Source organism: Ammodytes marinus, assembly GCF_949987685.1.
Source record: "Ammodytes marinus genome assembly, chromosome: 21".
NCBI lineage: Eukaryota > Metazoa > Chordata > Actinopteri > Uranoscopiformes > Ammodytidae > Ammodytes > Ammodytes marinus.
Window position 1 is genome coordinate 8,169,099 of NC_137225.1, and position 18,865 is coordinate 8,187,963.

The 18,865-nt window shown below is 41.6% G+C and overlaps 1 protein-coding gene across 1 annotated transcript in view; it reads left to right on the forward strand.

Annotated features, from left to right (window-relative positions):
• The window catches only part of adarb2 (adenosine deaminase RNA specific B2 (inactive)), a gene marked incomplete at both ends in the record, with an annotated part of 182,693 nt that overhangs the window by 99,346 nt on the left and 64,482 nt on the right, over nucleotides 1–18,865 (forward strand). The window contains 1 exon segment of the mRNA XM_080050028.1: nucleotides 17,979–18,065. Coding sequence (XP_079906154.1) covers nucleotides 17,979–18,065 — 87 coding nt within the window.

Genomic DNA, 18,865 nt, shown 5'->3' on the forward strand with positions numbered 1-18,865 from the left:
AGGTCTTTTTCTCAAATAAGAATCTTGTGAAAACAACGTAAAACAAAGGGAAACAGTATAAGCTGCAAGTACGTAGCGCTGTCCTCCACCCGATCTGTATCTCTGCATGGATCTAAACAGACGAAGGCTTGTGCTACTGTCACAGAGCATTTAGGACACACTGTATCATGCACAGCTATGTTGGGTAGCAGTGCCAAACTCCATTTGTTTCCACCCATCAGTCTACTAGAGCAGTACTAAGCTGGTGTTTCATTTCATGGGCTTGTCTCTGTTTTAGGTCATGCACCAGAAGCAAAATGCTTCGCCTACGTAGACAGCAGATAACATCTCTGATCCCATTATTTACTCTGTGGAAGACTTAAACATCACTGTTTTATTCATTTATTTATATTTATTGGAGATTTTTTTTTATCAGTTTTCGCCTGGTTACCCAACGGAGGAGGTCACACCATTCTCTGTCTGCTAGTTTGCTAAGAAGTGATTAAATATGTGGTATCACCCTAGAAATAGCAGCTACCCACTTGAGATCAAGGAAAATGGCTATATATCTATGTGTATACTATACACATAGATATATAGTATTTCCACTATTGGCTCCAATGTCCAGCTGGGTGAAAATAGTAGCCAGCCGAGGTCACAACTGTGCTAGAAGGGTTCGGGGGGTTTTTTTTTTACCTTTTTAAAGTGAAATGCATGAATCTGGTGCACTTTGAGAGGAAAATTAAGAGGCTAAATCTGAGGAATTTTGTGTGAACAAATAATTTGGAGACACTGGGTCGGATGAATTAGAAGCTATTGAAGAAAGACACATGGATTTTCCATAGAAATATAAATTTGAATTAATATAAAAATATTATGCAGAGTCCTTTGGGATGGGCTTGGTGCTCTTTTTCTTTTACGGGACATATTTTTCTGTAATATAATGAATTCATTTAAATGCAGTGAGAGGAACGAAGCAGAAGAACTCTGTTGTCCAGTTATCTTTTTTTCCACAGACGAGGCTGAAATAGGCTATAGACTATACACAGTGCATGGGCAACTGAGGGCAGCTCCATTTTCAAATATTTTTAAATAAACTCAATACTAACTGTGCATGCCATGGACTTGAACGTGACGTGATCAGTTAACCTCGGATTACCTCCCAGATGAACTGATTCAATTATTAAGCTATTAACTATCTACCAAAACATTGTATTCCTTTTATTGTATGATAATTTACATTTCCATAATATGATGTTGATATCAAACACACAAACTAAAAAAAATAAAAAAATAAATTGGGGGGGCCCCCCTGGCAGTCGGGACCCTAAGCAACCGCTCATTTCGCTTATGCCTCGGGCCGCCTCTGCTGACCAGTGACCACTTCAAGCGGGTGGGTAACTTGGAGGCAGGCTGTCCTGCCCACCCAATAATACAATTAGAAGCAATGCATGGTAATGGTATATTCTTTAGTATTAATTAATTGTCTGAATTTTTTTTTTACATTTTCTTGGACAGCGAATGAACAGGTCCGTCCGATAGTGGGTCTGGACTTCCACCTAAAAAATTGTATTTTTTTTTTTTGATTGGGTGGGCACAGCCCACATTTGGGTGGGCACGGCCCACCCTGGCCCCTGGCTACCACCGGCCCTGATTCAACTTCCACTCAGTAATTATGACCATCTGACGATTGTCAGTTACGTTCAGGGCCGTCGGACTGCGGACAGGCTTGGGGGGGCCCAAGGCAGAGGGGGGCTGCACCCAAAAAACTAAAAACTTATTTTTTGAATTTTTTATATAGGCCCCTGATCTTTGAAGGCCCAGAAAAATATTATTTAGGAAAAAAAAAGATATCAGGGGCCTTTCATTCGTCAGTACATTTGTTATTTTTTAAATAACATTGTTCGGGGCTACGAAGATCAGGGGCCTATATTGGGCCATTCAAAAATACAAACGAAGGGAAAAAATTCCCGAAGCTGACTGGATTTTTTAAACATGTACATTTCTTCTTTCTGCTTTTTGGTCATTCTGTGTCTATACATTATTCCAGAAAATAGTACTAAATAGCTTACATAGGAAACAGTTGATTTAGCCTTAGTTTTCTCCTCAAAGTGCACCAGTGCAAATCCAAACCGCTGCAGCCGAAGCTACGGCCTAATTGACTGAACTGCGAGCGCCCGGGATGCAGTCTCTCATCTCTAATGTATATTTATATTTGCACGTGAGGCCTACTTACTATGTAGGGAGATAACCATGGTTATCACCAGGCATACAGTATGATTGAATATCGTCTTGAAAATCTTTGAATGTTCTGGCTTAGTAGTGAGATATTAAGAGATATACTGCTCCTCACTTGTCTGCTCACATAAACATGTCGTGCCCACAACACACACATTTACATCCATCTCCCTTCTTCTCTCACTTGGCTGCGGTGGGGAAAACACTCTGGGCCAGAAATCACTCAACACAAACACAAGAACATTTCATTTCAGTGCGGCTTCCCACATTGCTTCCATTCAGCATTCAGAGAACTATCGCATAGGCTCTTCTCAAAATAGACCACCATGCTTTAGCTTTAAAAAGCGGAAATGAGCAGCGGCACCGGTCTCCCCGCTAAGAGTCAGGTGTGCTGCACACTTCAAAGTCAAAAGGAGTGGTGAATGCGGCACAAATGAAGGCTCCGGTGTGCCCATTCAAACTTTCACATCTCGATAATAACCTCACTCTCCTACACGATTACTCATCAATTCATTCAGCCACCGCTTCGGTGGGAAGGTAGCGCTGGCTGGAGGATTGTTGGCCTGCAGGAGGTGATAGGGGGGCGGGAGGCTTGTGTGAATGGAAGCCATGTGGAGTAGTTTGGATAAGACTCCATGATGCCCCCTCCGAATAATAGTCAATCTTACTTCCATGTGACATTTTCATGCTATCTTTGGATAAGGGTCTTTTTTATCTTTAGTTTAAATACGCTGTGATTGCAGCTCAAGACTCTTCTGTCAACAGCTTACTTGAGTTTGATGCTACCTACTATAACACCGTGAATCCTAAATGAGTCCTAATGTCAGCCTGAAAGGGTGAGAAACTCTATTTATGAATTTGAATTTGAGCGTTTTTACACTCCAATCCATCCCTGCATGATACTAATTCATAAAGTTTTCATTTAAAGTATCTATATAGTGTATATAGTTTGGATCTATAAAGAATATAACCCTAAACCCAATACCTTTCCCACTAAAAAGTCCAATTACCTGTTAAAAGTGGATAGTTACACTACATATACTTCCAAAATCTATGAATAAATGCCACGGACATCATTCTGCACAGTTAACCTAAAAACACCCAAATGAGCTAACAATAATGAAAACACTTTTTTGAGTGGTGGGGAGGGCTTTATAAATGTAGTCTACTTGTGCCCCATTTGAGCCTTTTTTAATTTGATGGTTCCAGCTGTTCTAATGATCTAACGATACGCTACTATTCTCTGTTATATTTCTCTTCTCATTTGATAGTCAATGGAATATTTGTTTTGGCTGATGGTCGGACAAAGCAAGCACTTCAAAGAGGTCGCCTTGGAATGCTGGAAACAGTATAGACTCTCAGCTTGTCACATGCTGAAAATGTAAATAAAATCATTTCCACTTTCATAACCTATTTTTTCCAGGTCAATAGGATTTCACTGCTAATCTGTCTGAGATAATACAAGCTTTAGAAACATGGCAATATGCAAGATATGGGACAGTGAGTTATACACACTGGGACAGTGAACATTGAAGAGTTGTGTTCATGATGACAAAACACATACAGGATCTTCATATTGGTGGTAAAAATACAGCAAAAACCTTTTTTTTTGCACATTCCACAATTTGTCCACATTATTCAGCACACCTATTGGTGACAGTTTGAGAACTAAATATACCTTCTCCCTTTACCATCAATTCTCCTTCACCGCACATCGTTTCATGTGAAGGCTTAGATTTTTTTAACGTGCTGCATTAAACCAGCTGTACAGTGATGTGTGCTCCTGCATGCTGCACGCATGTCAAACAAGTGTGACAAGGACACAGCTTTCTCTGTGGGGCCTCCCAACCATTATTCAGTGAGTCAAACCAGTGACCAATGTGTGTTTTTGTATGAAAGTATATGAAAAATGTATACTTTATTTTTTACTGTATGTTTGAATTATGATGAAAGAACACTATGCATGTGATTTATCCAGTGAGCTTACTCCCTGTTCAAGAAACATGCACTCTCTCCTGGTGGTACCTTGAAATAAAAACCCTCCTTTTCAGACTTCACAAATTCAGTCTATTTACTGTAAATCAAATGTTCCCGCTCAACCCTCTTAAGTAATGTTCAGTTATTTCTACATGAATTTGGGCAAATTGGAACATTTGTTCCGAGTTGCTTAGGTCTACATTGGGCAAGCCCTAAGGAAAATGCAAAACCTTTTTCCCCTTTTCAATTGAAGTAAACGTTAACTGATTTCTCTAATATATTAAGTGCCCTGGAATTCTCCAAGTCCCTTCACAGCCAGTATTACCACAGCGTCATCCTCCCCTGCAACATTAATGTCATTCTCAAGTAGCCAAGGAAAGTGCTTGTCGTCAGATAAAAGTGTCTTTTCTTTCCCCTGAAAAATAGATAGATGTGCAAGCACCGAGCCATTTACATTTCACTCAAAGGCCCCACTTTTCCCGTTCCTCTGTCAGTCGCCTTGTGCCTGTTTGTATTATATTTTGGATAGAAATGAATCATGAAAAGGCTGCATGTCGTCCAGAGTGTTTTTCCAAAGGTTTCCTAGGTTAACCATACTCCTTGAATACATCACTTATACTGTATGGCCTGTGGCTGTAAATACAAACATGAAGACCACCACAGTCATCTCACAATCTACCAGGCTGGTGCTTAATTTCCAAGTCTGAATGCATCAACATCAAACAGTTATTTAATTGAATTAGAATCACACTAAACGTAGAGCATAGAATGGGAAAGGGGATATTATGAGCTGTCAGATTGCATTCATCACGTTCTTCTTTCTTTTTCCTTTTTTCGCACTGGGATCATATGGAAAATTGAGGCTTGAAAAGATGGGCCGAGAAACCCGGGAGAACTTGGCGAACGAAATATTTCCCGCAACCATTCGTGTCAGTGTGTGAAATGTTTTGCCATGTTTTGCGGAACCCTTGCATTCAACAGAGATTGTCCAACCAAAGTTTATTAACCGGAACAAGGCATGGTAGGCCTGTAAAGCTTTGGGCGTGGTTCCCCCTTTTTCTTTTGTCTTTAGCTTTTCCAAAACACGAGAGTTAAGGGATTGACTAAACAGTTTGTTCTGCACAGAGATGAGCAGCAAAGTTAGAACGTCCCGTTACAGTTAGTAACTGCGTGTATCAGTACTTTTGAGGACAAGAATCACATCATAACTTGCGGTTACAGGTTAGGTTGAATAAGTAAATGGTCTTACCATGTGTTAGTAACAACCTAATATACAATGTACTTAGTTAGAAATACATACAAGTATTTATAACTGAGAAAATACATACAAGTATTTCTAACTGCTGTGCGTGTATGTCCACACCCATGGCTCCTAGTTGTGATATTTTTTAATCAGTTATTATTTCTCACCCTCTCCCAGTGCAAGTTGGAGGAGAAGAAGAGAACCCCTTCTCTCTGTAGGGCTTAGCAAACTCAGGTTAGACAGTCTTTGGCCATAGACACGGTTCACACTTTCTATAATAATGTAAATATTCTTATTTTTCAAATGATGCATTCCTGTGATGAGTTTTTGTGGAGCCCTGAAAGTGAACATGGATAATCTCTTCACCTCACCTTTTGATATTGAGTGGTTGGGGTGTGAAGTGTACAAACCACCTACACTCTGTATCACAATTTCTTCCCTCACGTCTCCCCTTTCCCCCAACATTCAGATGGCTCGTGTGAGTGAGTCCCAAGTGGCCCCCCCCCCAGCCGGGCTGCCTGAAACTTATGACTAGCCATGTTCTTCAAACATCATGGCGCAACCAAAGCATGGCAGGATGACAGATAGTCCCTTCAATGTATAGTGACAAACAAATTAGTGCAAAGATGCTTCTCGCTGCATGCCAGATGTGTTGGGCTCTGTGGTATGGAACAGCCGATGACAAACTGTCCACGTCCCATCTGTGCTTTTCCGCAACAATCGGTGCAGCAATTTGTGCTGAACAAAGTGGTGCAAACAGCCAGCCTGATTATATGTGAGGCAGAAGACCCTGCTGGGGAAGACCACAGGATGGAGGTGAGAAAATAAATGTTTAGGATGTGAGAATAGGTGAGCTAGCTGGAAATACTAATTTTCTTCAGCCCTCCAAACACATAAATGTTTGTTAACATTAACTTGCAACACAAAAATCTCTCTCCCTTGCGATACTTTTTTTTATCCCTCACGCCTTCGCTCTCCTCAGTGTGTTGCTTTCTGGTCCTTGCTGCCGTCCAGGCTTGTGCTGGTGACTGAATTGCTGTGACACGAGCGGGCCAATTTGTATCTAACCTCACACCTACCTATTGACTCCCCCACACTCTGAGATTGGAGACTGCAGGGTCACATCGGCATCTGAGTGCCATGTCAGCTTGGTTGTGCACTTACTGCCAAGGCAACACAATGTTTTTTTTTCTCCATTTCCAGCGCAGTGACGGGACAAGGTTTCCGCTCTAAGCAAGCACACCGACCTAGAGAAAGATGAGAGAACAGTAACAAAGAAAGGCTTCACAAGTCAAACTAAAGAATGGCAGCATTTGATATTTTCTTGCTTTGCATCGGTGGAGATGACAGCGCTGTGCACAAGAGAGGAGTGTAGTTGTCTGACAGACAGATGGATAACCATGGGAGGGAGATGAGCAACAACACACTGAGAGGTAGAGACATTCCTGACCTGCTTAGTGTCATTACTTATCTTGCTCGCGCCGCCTTGTAAATACACTGGAGTGCTTGTTATCAAACGAGCGAGGCGACAAACCTCATCCAGGTTTGAGTCCTCAGCTCCCTTTGCATGCTTGTAAATGAGTCATTCTCATGGATGGCAGCCTACATTAATATTCCGTTAGGGAGGCAAGCGAGTGTGCATTGAATCCGCCACTTATCAGGTGGTATGCGATTCTGATCTGTACAGAACTTTGAAGGGAAAAAAGCCATGCCTGTTGGTTTTTAATTGCCAAAAGGTATTCAAGGGAAGGCAAGCAACAGCTAATGGGATATATGGAGCTTATTTCTATTCCTTGTTCCTACCCTGGGCTGCACTTGCATTTCAACGGGGGCTGGTGTTCAATATTAGGATGAAGTGTGCCTGTGTGTTTCCTCTATGTGGCTCTTTTCAAAGAGGTCCAGAAGAGTATTAGGACTGAGGTTTTTGAAGAAAAAAATAGATTTTGCATAATGCACTTTGAGAATAAACACAAACGATACATATTTGCTATCGTTATAATTCGGACAATGGACTACAACCAAATGTTTGCAAAATCGAGACGTCCTCTGAGCTAGACTGTGGGCTGTGAAACGAGAGCAATAAGTGAAACCAAAATATGCAATACCTTCACTCCTATACAGTAAACTGCAGATACCAGCTGAGCATAAAGGATGTTTAGTTTCGGTAAAATATCAAGATTGTCTTTTTTCTTGAAGTGCATAATGAAAAGAACCCTCCTCCTCTTTCCTCTCCTGTCACCCTAATACTCTTCCGCTTAAAGGCGCCTTTCAGCACTTTATGCTACATTGTCCAGATGCTGCTATTTTAGCACTAAAAGCTTTTGCAGTCACACACAGAGCCGTACAATGTACTTCAAAAACATAAAAAAGCCTCCAGTGAAAAATTCATAATTCTTGTTTCATCAAAATCCATACTTTTGCACAGTTTGGGCACGATAGGACATCAAAAAGCTTTCATCGTGACAGTGCTTCCCAGTCTTAGCCCTGCATTGAAAGAAAGCGTGGCTTACAGAGGTGAGTGTGTGAGGAGATGTGAGCGCTGTAGGGGTAAGGGTGGGGGTGTGGTCGACCAGGCATAGAGTGGTTGTGATCATAAGCTGTACCACCACCACCACCACAATGTCTGCTGGGCCGCTGTGACAATCCAAAGCCGTCACACATTCTGAGCAGGTTCCTCAATGACACTCAGCCATGGCAAGTTGCCTCTCAGGAGCACAAGAGTGTACTCTGTGTCTGGCTGTCAAAAATGGAATAGCAGATGGAAAAAAAAAGTGAGAGAGAAAGTGTCATCGAATTTCTCCCTGTGCCACAATATGATTAAGTAATTCTGTGTCCAGGTGTCCACTGGAGTGGTTCTGCTCATACTCTCCAGTGGAATACATTGTTGGATATCCTTCCAGTAAAGTATCACCCCGGAGCCTAGGAATTCAAAAGGCTCTGCTGAATCTTATATCAGTGATTCTTGAGAAGTGGGACAAAACAGGGTGCTATCTGAAAGAAAAAACTATGTTTAGGCAAATTAAATTACATGTATGTATCCAACATATGCTAAGCTACTGAGCTACGTTTTTACACAACCTCCCAGCTTTTGTCTTTTTTATCAAAATGGGCTTTTTACCTTTCCATTCCTTATTTTGTGTCAATACCGTGAGACACCAAAAACACAAATTAATTTTCCCTCAATGTATGCTAGACCCATGAGATGTATAGTGAGCACAAATATTCACTAAGACTAAAAGGCCACAAAAAATATTTTCAAAATGCATATGAATATACATTTTTTCTATCGATTTTCCTCTATGTTTTTCCTCAATGTTCTTCAGTTAAACTGTGTAATATAATTTTTACTTTAAAATGAACAGCAATCAAGATGTGTCCAATGCTTTTTTCAGACTCTGGACTAATATGCCTGTGTGTGCTCAGATGGTTGCATGTAGTTTGTGGTGTTGTAGTGTTTCTAACATTACTAGTTGTTGCAACAGCATGTGAAAAAACTACAAAGTGTGTTAAGCCAAAAAAAACTTTAATCTCGCAATAAAAAAATGAACGTCGTTAAAATGGGTTTGCGTTAATGCCTTTAATAATGCGTTTAACTGACAGCCCTAAAAATGCATTTTGCAATATAGTGGTCGAGGTTCTGGTTAAGAAGCGTGTTTATGTGTGTGTGCACGGACAGAGGCAGATTTAGCCATCACGCAAAGCAATTGCCTTGGACTACCAGTGGTCTCATCATCATCTAATAAATATTTTTTCTACTCCTCATTCATTCATCAGCGATTACGTGCAGACGTCAGCATCGCACTGGGAACCGAGGGACACATCCTACATTATTGATAATGTCGCTGATACTCGTGATCAGCTGAGGCATGAGCCCCAGTGCAGACAGCTGCATGTGAAAACAAAGGTTGCGTTCCGAATCGCATACTCTTCCTTTTTTCTATTCTACATACTACATCCGACGATAAAAATAATCTAGTTAGGATGCAGTAGGCATACTATTGGGACATACTTTCCTCTCTTATTTCATCATAACATTGCGCCTTGATCTTGCCTCTTGCTTTTATATCCGTCGCATCCCCGTTTGTTTTCATATGGAGGCTTCGAAGATGTTACGTCACTTCACGTGCGCACTGGATTGTGGGTCAGAATCGCCCAAATAGGATGCACTTTTTAACACTAACAATCTTGGCCGCATGAAGTAGGACATCCGGGTACTAACCATCCTAAATCTGGCCACAAGAATCGGGACATCCTAAATCTTTTTTCTACATACTATATAGTAGAAAGTATGCGATTCGGAACGCAAGTGTTATTGGTTAGGTCCACGAGTGAAAATTGCGTCTGAGGCGCTCGTCATCTCTGTCCATCTCTTTTTTCTGTCTTCACTTGCTGAGTCAAAGTGGGCAATCACCAAGTTTAAGAGGGGGGGACGCAACCCACTTTAAAAAGCCCCTTCTGAGCCGCAAAATTTGGTAGAAAAGCGTTTTTTTTTTCTCCCCTCCTGCACTCTCTCACATGACCTGCCGGGGCCGTATATAGGCTAGTGTGTGTGTGTGTGTGTGTGTGTGTGTGTGTGTGTGTGTGTGTGTGTGCCGAGGAAAGAAGATATTTGTCTAGGCTTTATTATGTCCAATTTTATTAATGATCTGAATTGAGTTATTTGTAAAATAGAGCACTTGATGGTATGACAGACAGTGACACATTCTATCGGGGGTAAAGCTATCTTTTCAAAAGTTTTCCCTCTCTATAAACATTAAAGATTTGGTGGTTTGTCCTGTTTGATCTGGATGGTTCATCTGATGAGCTGTTGATGTGGATCAAGCGACCAACAGCGCTGAGGTTTACCCAGGGTAGGGCAGGGTTAGCCTACTAGATCTGCCATGCGTTTCCACTTCCGACAATAGGCTGTACCTAAAAGACAGAGATAGCCACGGTCAGAAAACAGTCTATGGGTCAGAGCCATCACGGCGCTGGCCCAACATAGCTTGTGTTATTGTGGCAGCGGGACACAGCCTGCTGATTAATTCAATGATTATTTGGAACTTCATAAATGAACATGCAAATTGTTTCCATTTTCTGATTGTCTCATTTTCTGTTTCTTATGTAATGTGAGACATGAAAAAAGAAATGACAATCAATTCATGTTTCACAGGCATATTTTGAATAGAACAGTCCTTTTTTATATATCTAATTACATTACAGCAACTAAACAGAAAGTGAGACAATTTGCTTAATGCAATTATATTGTGTTTTTCTCTGAGAACTGTCCACATTTATATGAAGAGTAATTGGTGAAAAGGCTCATATTACTAGTCAGCGCAAAACATAGAAGACAACATGTGCTCCGTTGGCTCACCGGTAGAGCACTAGGCAAAGTCCTTGTCACAGCTGACCCGGGTTCAACTCTGTCCGGGGGCGTTTTCTGCACGTCTTTCCCCTCTCTCTCCCCATTTCAAAGATGTGCTCAACAATGAAAGTGGAAACACCCAAAAATATAGCCTATAGAAAAATAAAAGACAATGTGCCCAAAAATACATGCAACATGCAGGGTCTGCATCCACAATTAAGACTCTGTCCTTGGCACTCATGGCCATTGGAGCAAATGTACAGCAGATGGTCTGGCTAGTTTGTCCTCAGTGCTGCAATCAGGTGCTAAATATCCATCAGTCTGTGCTAATATGTCCCCCTAACTGTATGTCATGCCCTTGTGCTGTATTAAGCCATTGTAGTTGTGTCATGATTCGAAAGACAGAATCTCTCATTTGACATTGAAGAAGTACTGGAGACTGAAGACAATAGCACACATCCTGTTGGTAATCATCACTGAGTGGTTGATGTGAACATGTTTCTCCAGCTGACACGTTCTTTACTACACACCAGTCAATAGTTATTGAGCCCAACACCAGAGAACCTGGGAAATCACCCATCCAACTGAACAATAGTCTCGTTAGAATATGCAGCACATCCTGAGAAAATGGGTCCCCAGGTAGTGCTAGTTTTATTTTTAGTTACGTTTTGTTTTTTGAAGCAGTTCCACACGTTGACGCATGAGTTTAGTTTACAAGATAAATATTCACACTCTTGTGTCTTTTCCTCACGTCTTTGTCCCTCCCTGTGTAGACGCACAGGTGTTAATAGCTTCATAGTGTCTTTTCATGCCTTGTTCTGCCTATTTGCACATACTGTATATGTACTGTGCATATAACAGTAAGGGCACACATTTGCTGCAAGTGCTATTTCTTATGTCTTCTAACATACATATTTTCCGTGCAAGAAAACTGTATTCTATTCTGTGCATGGACTATTCAGACACAGAATTCACATGACATGAAAAAACAAATTTGCATCTCCATTTGTTCATTACATATTCTGTTTGCAAATTCGATTTGATTTTCAAATCTAGGTTTTATTGAATGTGTTTTATTCAAGACACAATCTAATCTCCCTATCTAAAAGCAAGAGTTACACCATGGATGCTCTCTGTATCCTCACAGATCAGGTACCAGAGAAACGATCAAATGAGGGAATCTGGGATGTACTGTATGTCCTGCAGACATCTTGTCCATAAATTAAACTGCCTGGCTCTCTCTACATCTTGAAATGTTCGTATTGTTCTAATAATAAGTGGGGTGATGACTCTATAACTACCAGCACACACACTGGTTAAACTTTTGTGCCGAAGATTAATTGCACTTCTTCATTGTGTCTCAGGAGCAGACACACACACAGACATGTTTGTGACTTTTTGCTGCAGCTTTGGTAATGCACAGTGAAGTCGTGGCAGGATAGATTATTTTATACTGTATATAAAGCATGCATGGACTTGTTATGTGAGCCCTGGAGTTTTGTGTTCACACAGTTCACAATGAACACAGAGAAAAAGGTGGAGAGGTCACAACTCTGTCTATTTTTACATCGCTTTTTTTTGGGGCTGTGAGAAGTGACAGGAATGGGGCTTTGAGTGCTGGGGAGAAACAATGCAGCCTCTCATTTAGTGGCTCAGTGGCTTTCAATCTGAGGCTTCGCAGAAAGACGCGGAGAGAAAGATAGACACAGGAGAGAGAGAGAGAGAGAGAGAGAGAGAGAAGCAGGTGGTAAGCAGAGAGAGAGAGAGAGAGAGAGAGAGAGTCAATGATTTCCCCCAGCGCCTGTCTCAATACTGTCTCCCGTCGCTCATCTGACCCATTGGTTATGATGAGCCATGGGGAAATCTGATTGGGCTCATTACCCGCTCCTCACAACTGATACAGGAAGTGCAAGTAGAAAGAGAGGCAGAGAGAACTCATTGTGAATGGGCTCCCTCACCATCAGGAGTGTAAGGTCCCAATCTAACCTGGCTCTCCTCTGCCTCCTCTGCCTTTGTTGGCTGGAGAGATGGGGGGATGGACCCAGCCAGCTCAGACTATTGAAATGCAATATTGTCTCGTGCACTCGGCTGGCCGCTGAATAAGAATGGATGGATGACTGATAGAGAGAAAGGTCATGTAAGGTAACAGTGTCCAAATCTGCACCAGTGATTGCTGAACTTTGCACCGGAATCCTCACTTTGAAGTGAGGCTTTAACAGAGAGGATTGTAAATTCATCTTATTAGACCAAATATAATTCTGATGTCATGTAAGGTCACTAGGAGGATATTATTGCACACAAGAAGGGACCAATATGGAAACGCGAAAAACTGCCCTCACTGCAGACAGTTTAACCTCTGTGTCACCACTGAGTAACGCGCTCAAAGGACACATTTAGGTTTAGAAGATGTGGTCTACCGAGAACCCACCGCACGATTTCCCAGGAAGGAGCTTTGAGGGTGGTCTAACAGTCTGCCAGCCATATGGATTTCCTCCACAGCATTGCAGTAGCTCTGTTAACAGCTGACTTTGTTTAATAACGGGCAAGACTGTGTCAGAGATGACTTTAAAACAAACCATATTTTTCATGTAGAGTTATCTTTCTACAGTGGGGTATATTTACATTGTTCAAGTTTATACTGACCCTACAACACACAAAACCACCACAATAGTTACAATAGCAGCCTCATAGTTTTGAAGTACATAAAACAAAGAATCCAAAAAATCTCTTAACTTGATCAAAAATACTTATACTACAAACACTTCTCTTAATATGCTAATTCATTGTTATTTTACAATCCTCCCTCCAGTTTAGGTGTGGTATTGTATACTCACATCTTGAAATACCTTGAACCATCTGGTTTCAGATAAGGTTTGGTTTATTTATAGCTTTTCTGTAATGCTTTATTTTAACCAGCCTGTACTTTCCTGCAAAGAACTATGTAGGTTTGTACTAATGGGGAACATGGAGACACTTTGAATAGTAACACTTTATCAATTCCAATGAATTGCTAGTCTAAGTCTACAGACACATATAGTCAGTGTTACGCAGGTCAGCTATACATGCCAAAATGAAAATCCCCAACATACACTTTAAGTTTCCATCAATAAATTATTAATGCATGGCTATTTGCTTATTTCTGAATGGGGCTGTTTAAAAAGTTCACTTCCTCCAACTAAAGTTTTCATATTTTAGAATCGTTTAGGACAGCTGACATGCAACATGTAAAATGTTAATGTTTAGACTTTAGAGTTTAATACCAGATTATTTTTTTTATCTATTTTTGTAAGCCCTCCACGGTGTTCTTTCATTTACTACGTGTGAAAATATGCTGCATCTCTGTAGGAAAATCAATGCACTGCAAACTGTAAAGCACTACCAAAACCTGCCCGTGACATTATTCACAGCTGACTCATAAATCAGAATGACGTGTGTGTTTTTGCTGGCGCTTTATAAAGCTATCAAAAAAACGTTCAGAGGTGGCATTTCCAGGATGACCTCTTAACCGCACTGCTTGCCACTGTGCGGTTGATTCTGCATCAGACTAATTGAAAACACAATGATATTTTTGCACTCAGCGGCTACGTCCTCAGACATTTGAAAGGAATCGCGGTCCATTGAAAGCGAGAAGAATTGTTTGTGTGGGTAACTTTGAAATGATACAGACCTGAAAAGCTCTATACAGGAAAGCTAAGCTGAACGTGAACTTTGACATCTAACTAAATGAATCCTCTGAATACAGAATAAAAGGGTCTATTGAGGCCTTTAAGCAGCCCAATCATGTGTCCAGCACGGCAGCATCTGGCCAATAGTTGCCTCTTCACAGGGATGGAAAGAGTACTAGAACATTTTACTAATTGTATGTTATATGATGAAGCTATTATTTTAAAGAACCCCTGCACCTTAGGTTTTAAAATAAAATGTACACTGCCCGGCCCAAAAAAAAGTCACAACCTGGATTTTACTAAGCAAAACTGCAGTGATTAATATGTTCCAGTTGTCAATAAGTTATTTAACCCTAACTGATGCAGTGAATAGCTTCTTATTTCTTAAACAACCATGTCAGAAGACACATGCTGTGGTTTTGGAAAATATGTAACTCTGTTTCAGAGGGGTAAAATTATTGGCCTGCATCAAACAAATAAAACTACTGAGGAGAAGATGAAACTACTAAGATTGTGTAAGAATTGTCCAACGCAGGTTGCGTTCTGACCAGATATCTGAAAAACTAATGACATCAGTCTTAACTGTAAAAAGAAAATTATGAAGATACTTCTTAAAAACAGCATGTTAGCATTGTCATTGTAAGCAATGTTATCTCAAGGCACTGCTGGGCCCAAACCAGATAGAGCTGCCAGGTTAGATGTAGACTCGTATCATTGCATATGCGCGTGTAGTTTCATAAGCATCTGTTCTGTGACCTGAGAACACCTTTCCTAAGTGTGCCGTGGCCTAGGTAGTGTACTTTGCTTGAGTACGGAAGGGCACACTCACACTGGTCCAACGTACTAGCAGGCAAATGTACTTGGGCACGCCCCATTTACACCCTGTTATTACAGTATGTGTTCCCTATCTGGGTATGTTCAGACTGGCCTTTGCATTTCCACCTAGTATTAATCTAGACTTTCATTAAACTCACATTCAGATTGGTTGGACTGTTGACAAATGACAAACATGGCATAGGAGTCATTCACTTTTTTACGAGGGAAGATCTGCACCAGACATGGTCAGGCTTTTCTGATTCTGCTTCGATCCCAATGCGTTCTGCATACATGTATCTATTGTAATACATTGGGTTTTCCTTATCTGAATAGGATATACAAATAAAGATCACATGTTAATTCCAGGTGCAATCGAGACCAAAGTCCTGTCTCATTCCTGGAGGTCTATCTTTTGACAAACAGTATATTTGTGCACATCAGTATTTGATTAGAAAAACAGCTGCCTACAATAAAAGTGAGGCCTGTTAAATGTACTGATAACTAATACGAAAAACGTGTTTCAATTAAGCAAAAATGCCATCAATGTATTCTCAGACGAATATACATTTGCAGCCTCTGGTTTTAAAGCTTATGGCATATTGTTCATACAACGTTCATCTGTTTACACCAAGCCTTGGTATTCCACTGCCCAATGGGCCCTTTAAGATGGCAGAAGCTGTTGAGTGGGTGGTTCAGACCCCTTGACAACACATACTGTATATACATCACAGGCATTTCAGGCCACAGTGTAAAAGCGTCGACTCCCCTGTGTTAAATTGCCTGTAATTTCATGCTCAAAGTGAACATTTTCCTTGTCATTGAAAAGGAATTTGTGTACAAATGCGAGAATACACTGAGATTTGCTGCACCAGCCAATATTCCCTTAAACACCCCTACTTTAACCACCTATGGTAAACACACCAGTCATGTGTTTTATAGGGCTTTAGGGGCATTACAAACAATACAGACTGATTTGAGAACGTCTGGATAATGACCCTGTTGGCCGAGGGAGGCATTTAGGGCCAAATTGCTGCTTGTGTTGGACTTTACTCCGTAATTAGGTCAGAATGCAAATGCCTGTATTGTGATGTTGGCCCAGGAGGACTAGCACAGCTCCAGCCTCAGTGTTTAGAGTGTATCCATGTGTGTCGGAGTGACTCATTGAGCCCCTCTAGTGCTGTGAGGAGAGAGAGAGAGAGAGAACACCGGGGGCTGAGCTCATTCACAACCTTGCGCTCTTATCAAAACATGTTTATTGCAAAGTAATGTGATGCCCCGTTTATGTAGCATTAAGCTATCTGAAATGGTTACTGCTGCTCCAGGATGGTGGTGGAAGGAGGTAGACTGACCTCAGGCTCACCCTTTAACCTTCCACACATCTACATAAACTGTAATATTCTTCATCTTGCATTTTTCTACTTCATCACATGCCCCTGCTTCTGTTCACAGTCGGTTCCTTTTGTTGCCTCTCCCTAGCCTTTCTCTCTTATCGATCATTAGCTGATGTTGGGGAGAGGGGGGTGTAATTAAGGAGCCAGACTGGTCTGTCAATTCTGCTCAGCGCTGCATTGAGTGCACCAGACCGAGCCATGGCCCTAATAGGGCTTCATACTGTAAACAACACGCACACCTGGACAGCAGCCGGCCCCAGGGAGAAACAGGAGAAACAAGTTTTGCTCTGAAAAAGGAAGGAAGTTCTTCCCCAAAGCTGTAGTGTGTGTGTGTGTGTGTGTGTGTGTGTGTGTGTGTGTGTGTGTGTGTGTGTGTGTGTGTGTGTGTGTGTGTGTGTGTGTGTGTGTGTGTGTGTGTGTGTGTGTGTGTGTGTGTGTGTGTGTGTGTGTGTGTGTGTGTGTGTGTGTGTGTGTGTGTGTGTGTGTGTGTGTGTGTGTGTGTGTGAATCCAATCCAATCAAATCAAAACATTAAAGGTAACATGTTGTGCAAATGTTTCCGGTTCAACATTGTAATTGGGTTTCTACTTAAACTGGTTTCATGGTGTAGAGTCTGTGGAGCGGCTGTGGTGAAGTGGGTAGGGCGGTCGACCCTTAACCACAGGGTGGTTCGATCCCTTGTCTCGCCGTCACATGTCGAAGTGTCCGTGAGCAAGACGCTGAACCCCAAGGAGCATCTGATAGTTAGCCTGCTATCGGTATATGAATGTGTGTGGCAGCGCGGGAATGGGAACAGGTCTCCCTTGAAAAAGAGTATGCGGTCTCAATGGGATATACCTGTATAAATAAAGTTAAATAAATAAAATAAAAATTCAGAAAAACTCTCTTTCTAACAGTGGCATTGCTAAATCGTCTCTTTTGAGCCTCTGTCTGAAACCCTCTGTTTTAGCTTAGCCCCGCCTTCCAAAAAGCCCAGTCTGTTCTGCCCTGAATCTAACTACCGGCTTAAATCGAACTGCCAGTTAGATTCCAGGGGATCTGGGGGTGTGGTTATCACAGGTGGAGGTAGTGCTAAGTTAGGTAGGTAATTAGGGGGCGGGGCTTCTACCCTTATGATGTCATAAGCGACATATGTTTTTTTTCTCCCTTATGTTGTCGTGAATGCATTGTGGTCCATGCTGTGTTCATGCTTCTACTCAGTTATGCTTTGTCTCTGTCCCCGTGTTGAGCGACACTGATCCGCCAGCACAATCAATAGAACTATCAAAACATCTCCACCACTGACCTCTTATTGACTCTGTGTGTCTCTTGTCTCTCCTCCAGAGAAAGTCAGTATGCTGTCAGCATTGATCGCACCTTTCAAGTACATAAGCCCTGGGACCAGCAGCACAGAGGACGAGGACAGTTTAAGTAAGCTACAGCCTCTTCTCTTTCTTTCTGTCAGCACATTGTTAACTCCCTACATGGCAGTCCTAATATGGAAATTATCTCTCTGTCACCCACATAATTAATTAATTGGGAAATGGGCTATTTGATTGTGCACGGGTGTCATCTGGTCTGTTAAAGTCTGTTTTATCTCATAAAAGTGAGCTATCGAATATTAAAATGTAGTTTTGGTGTTAAATAAGTAATTAGATAGGTACACGCACTCCTGCATACACTATGATCTTGAGCTATAATCTGTTTCAGTCCACAATCAGTGAATGTCAGCACTTGATCCCAGCTTCCCACTCCACCATTAACATTCATGTGGCGAGATGTGAACGGCCTATTTTTGTTAATTTCCCATCAGAAATGCAATACGCCACCACTTCCTCGTAACTAGGTTTGAAAAGCGTATCACAGTTGTTCAGACGTTGCTCTCGCAGAGGATAGAAGTGAGAAATAAAGCGAGCGACAGACATGTCATCCTTTCTTGGAATGTCTGACACTCCGTACGACCCCCCCACCTTCCCCCCCATTACAAATAGAATGAATGCATTTCATTGGCCACAGACACCCATGTTTCCCACTTACGACACAGATTCAGAACCAATTTGGAGTCAGATTACAGAATGATATGGCAGATAACATCGCCATTTTTGGGGATTTGTGTTTGGATTTTAAAACACTTACATTTGATGGAGTCCTGTGCTATGAAGAGGGCTCGGCTCAGGGAGATGATGGTAGCTTTGTTCATTTCATTGTGTATCAAGTGGCTAAATCTGCCT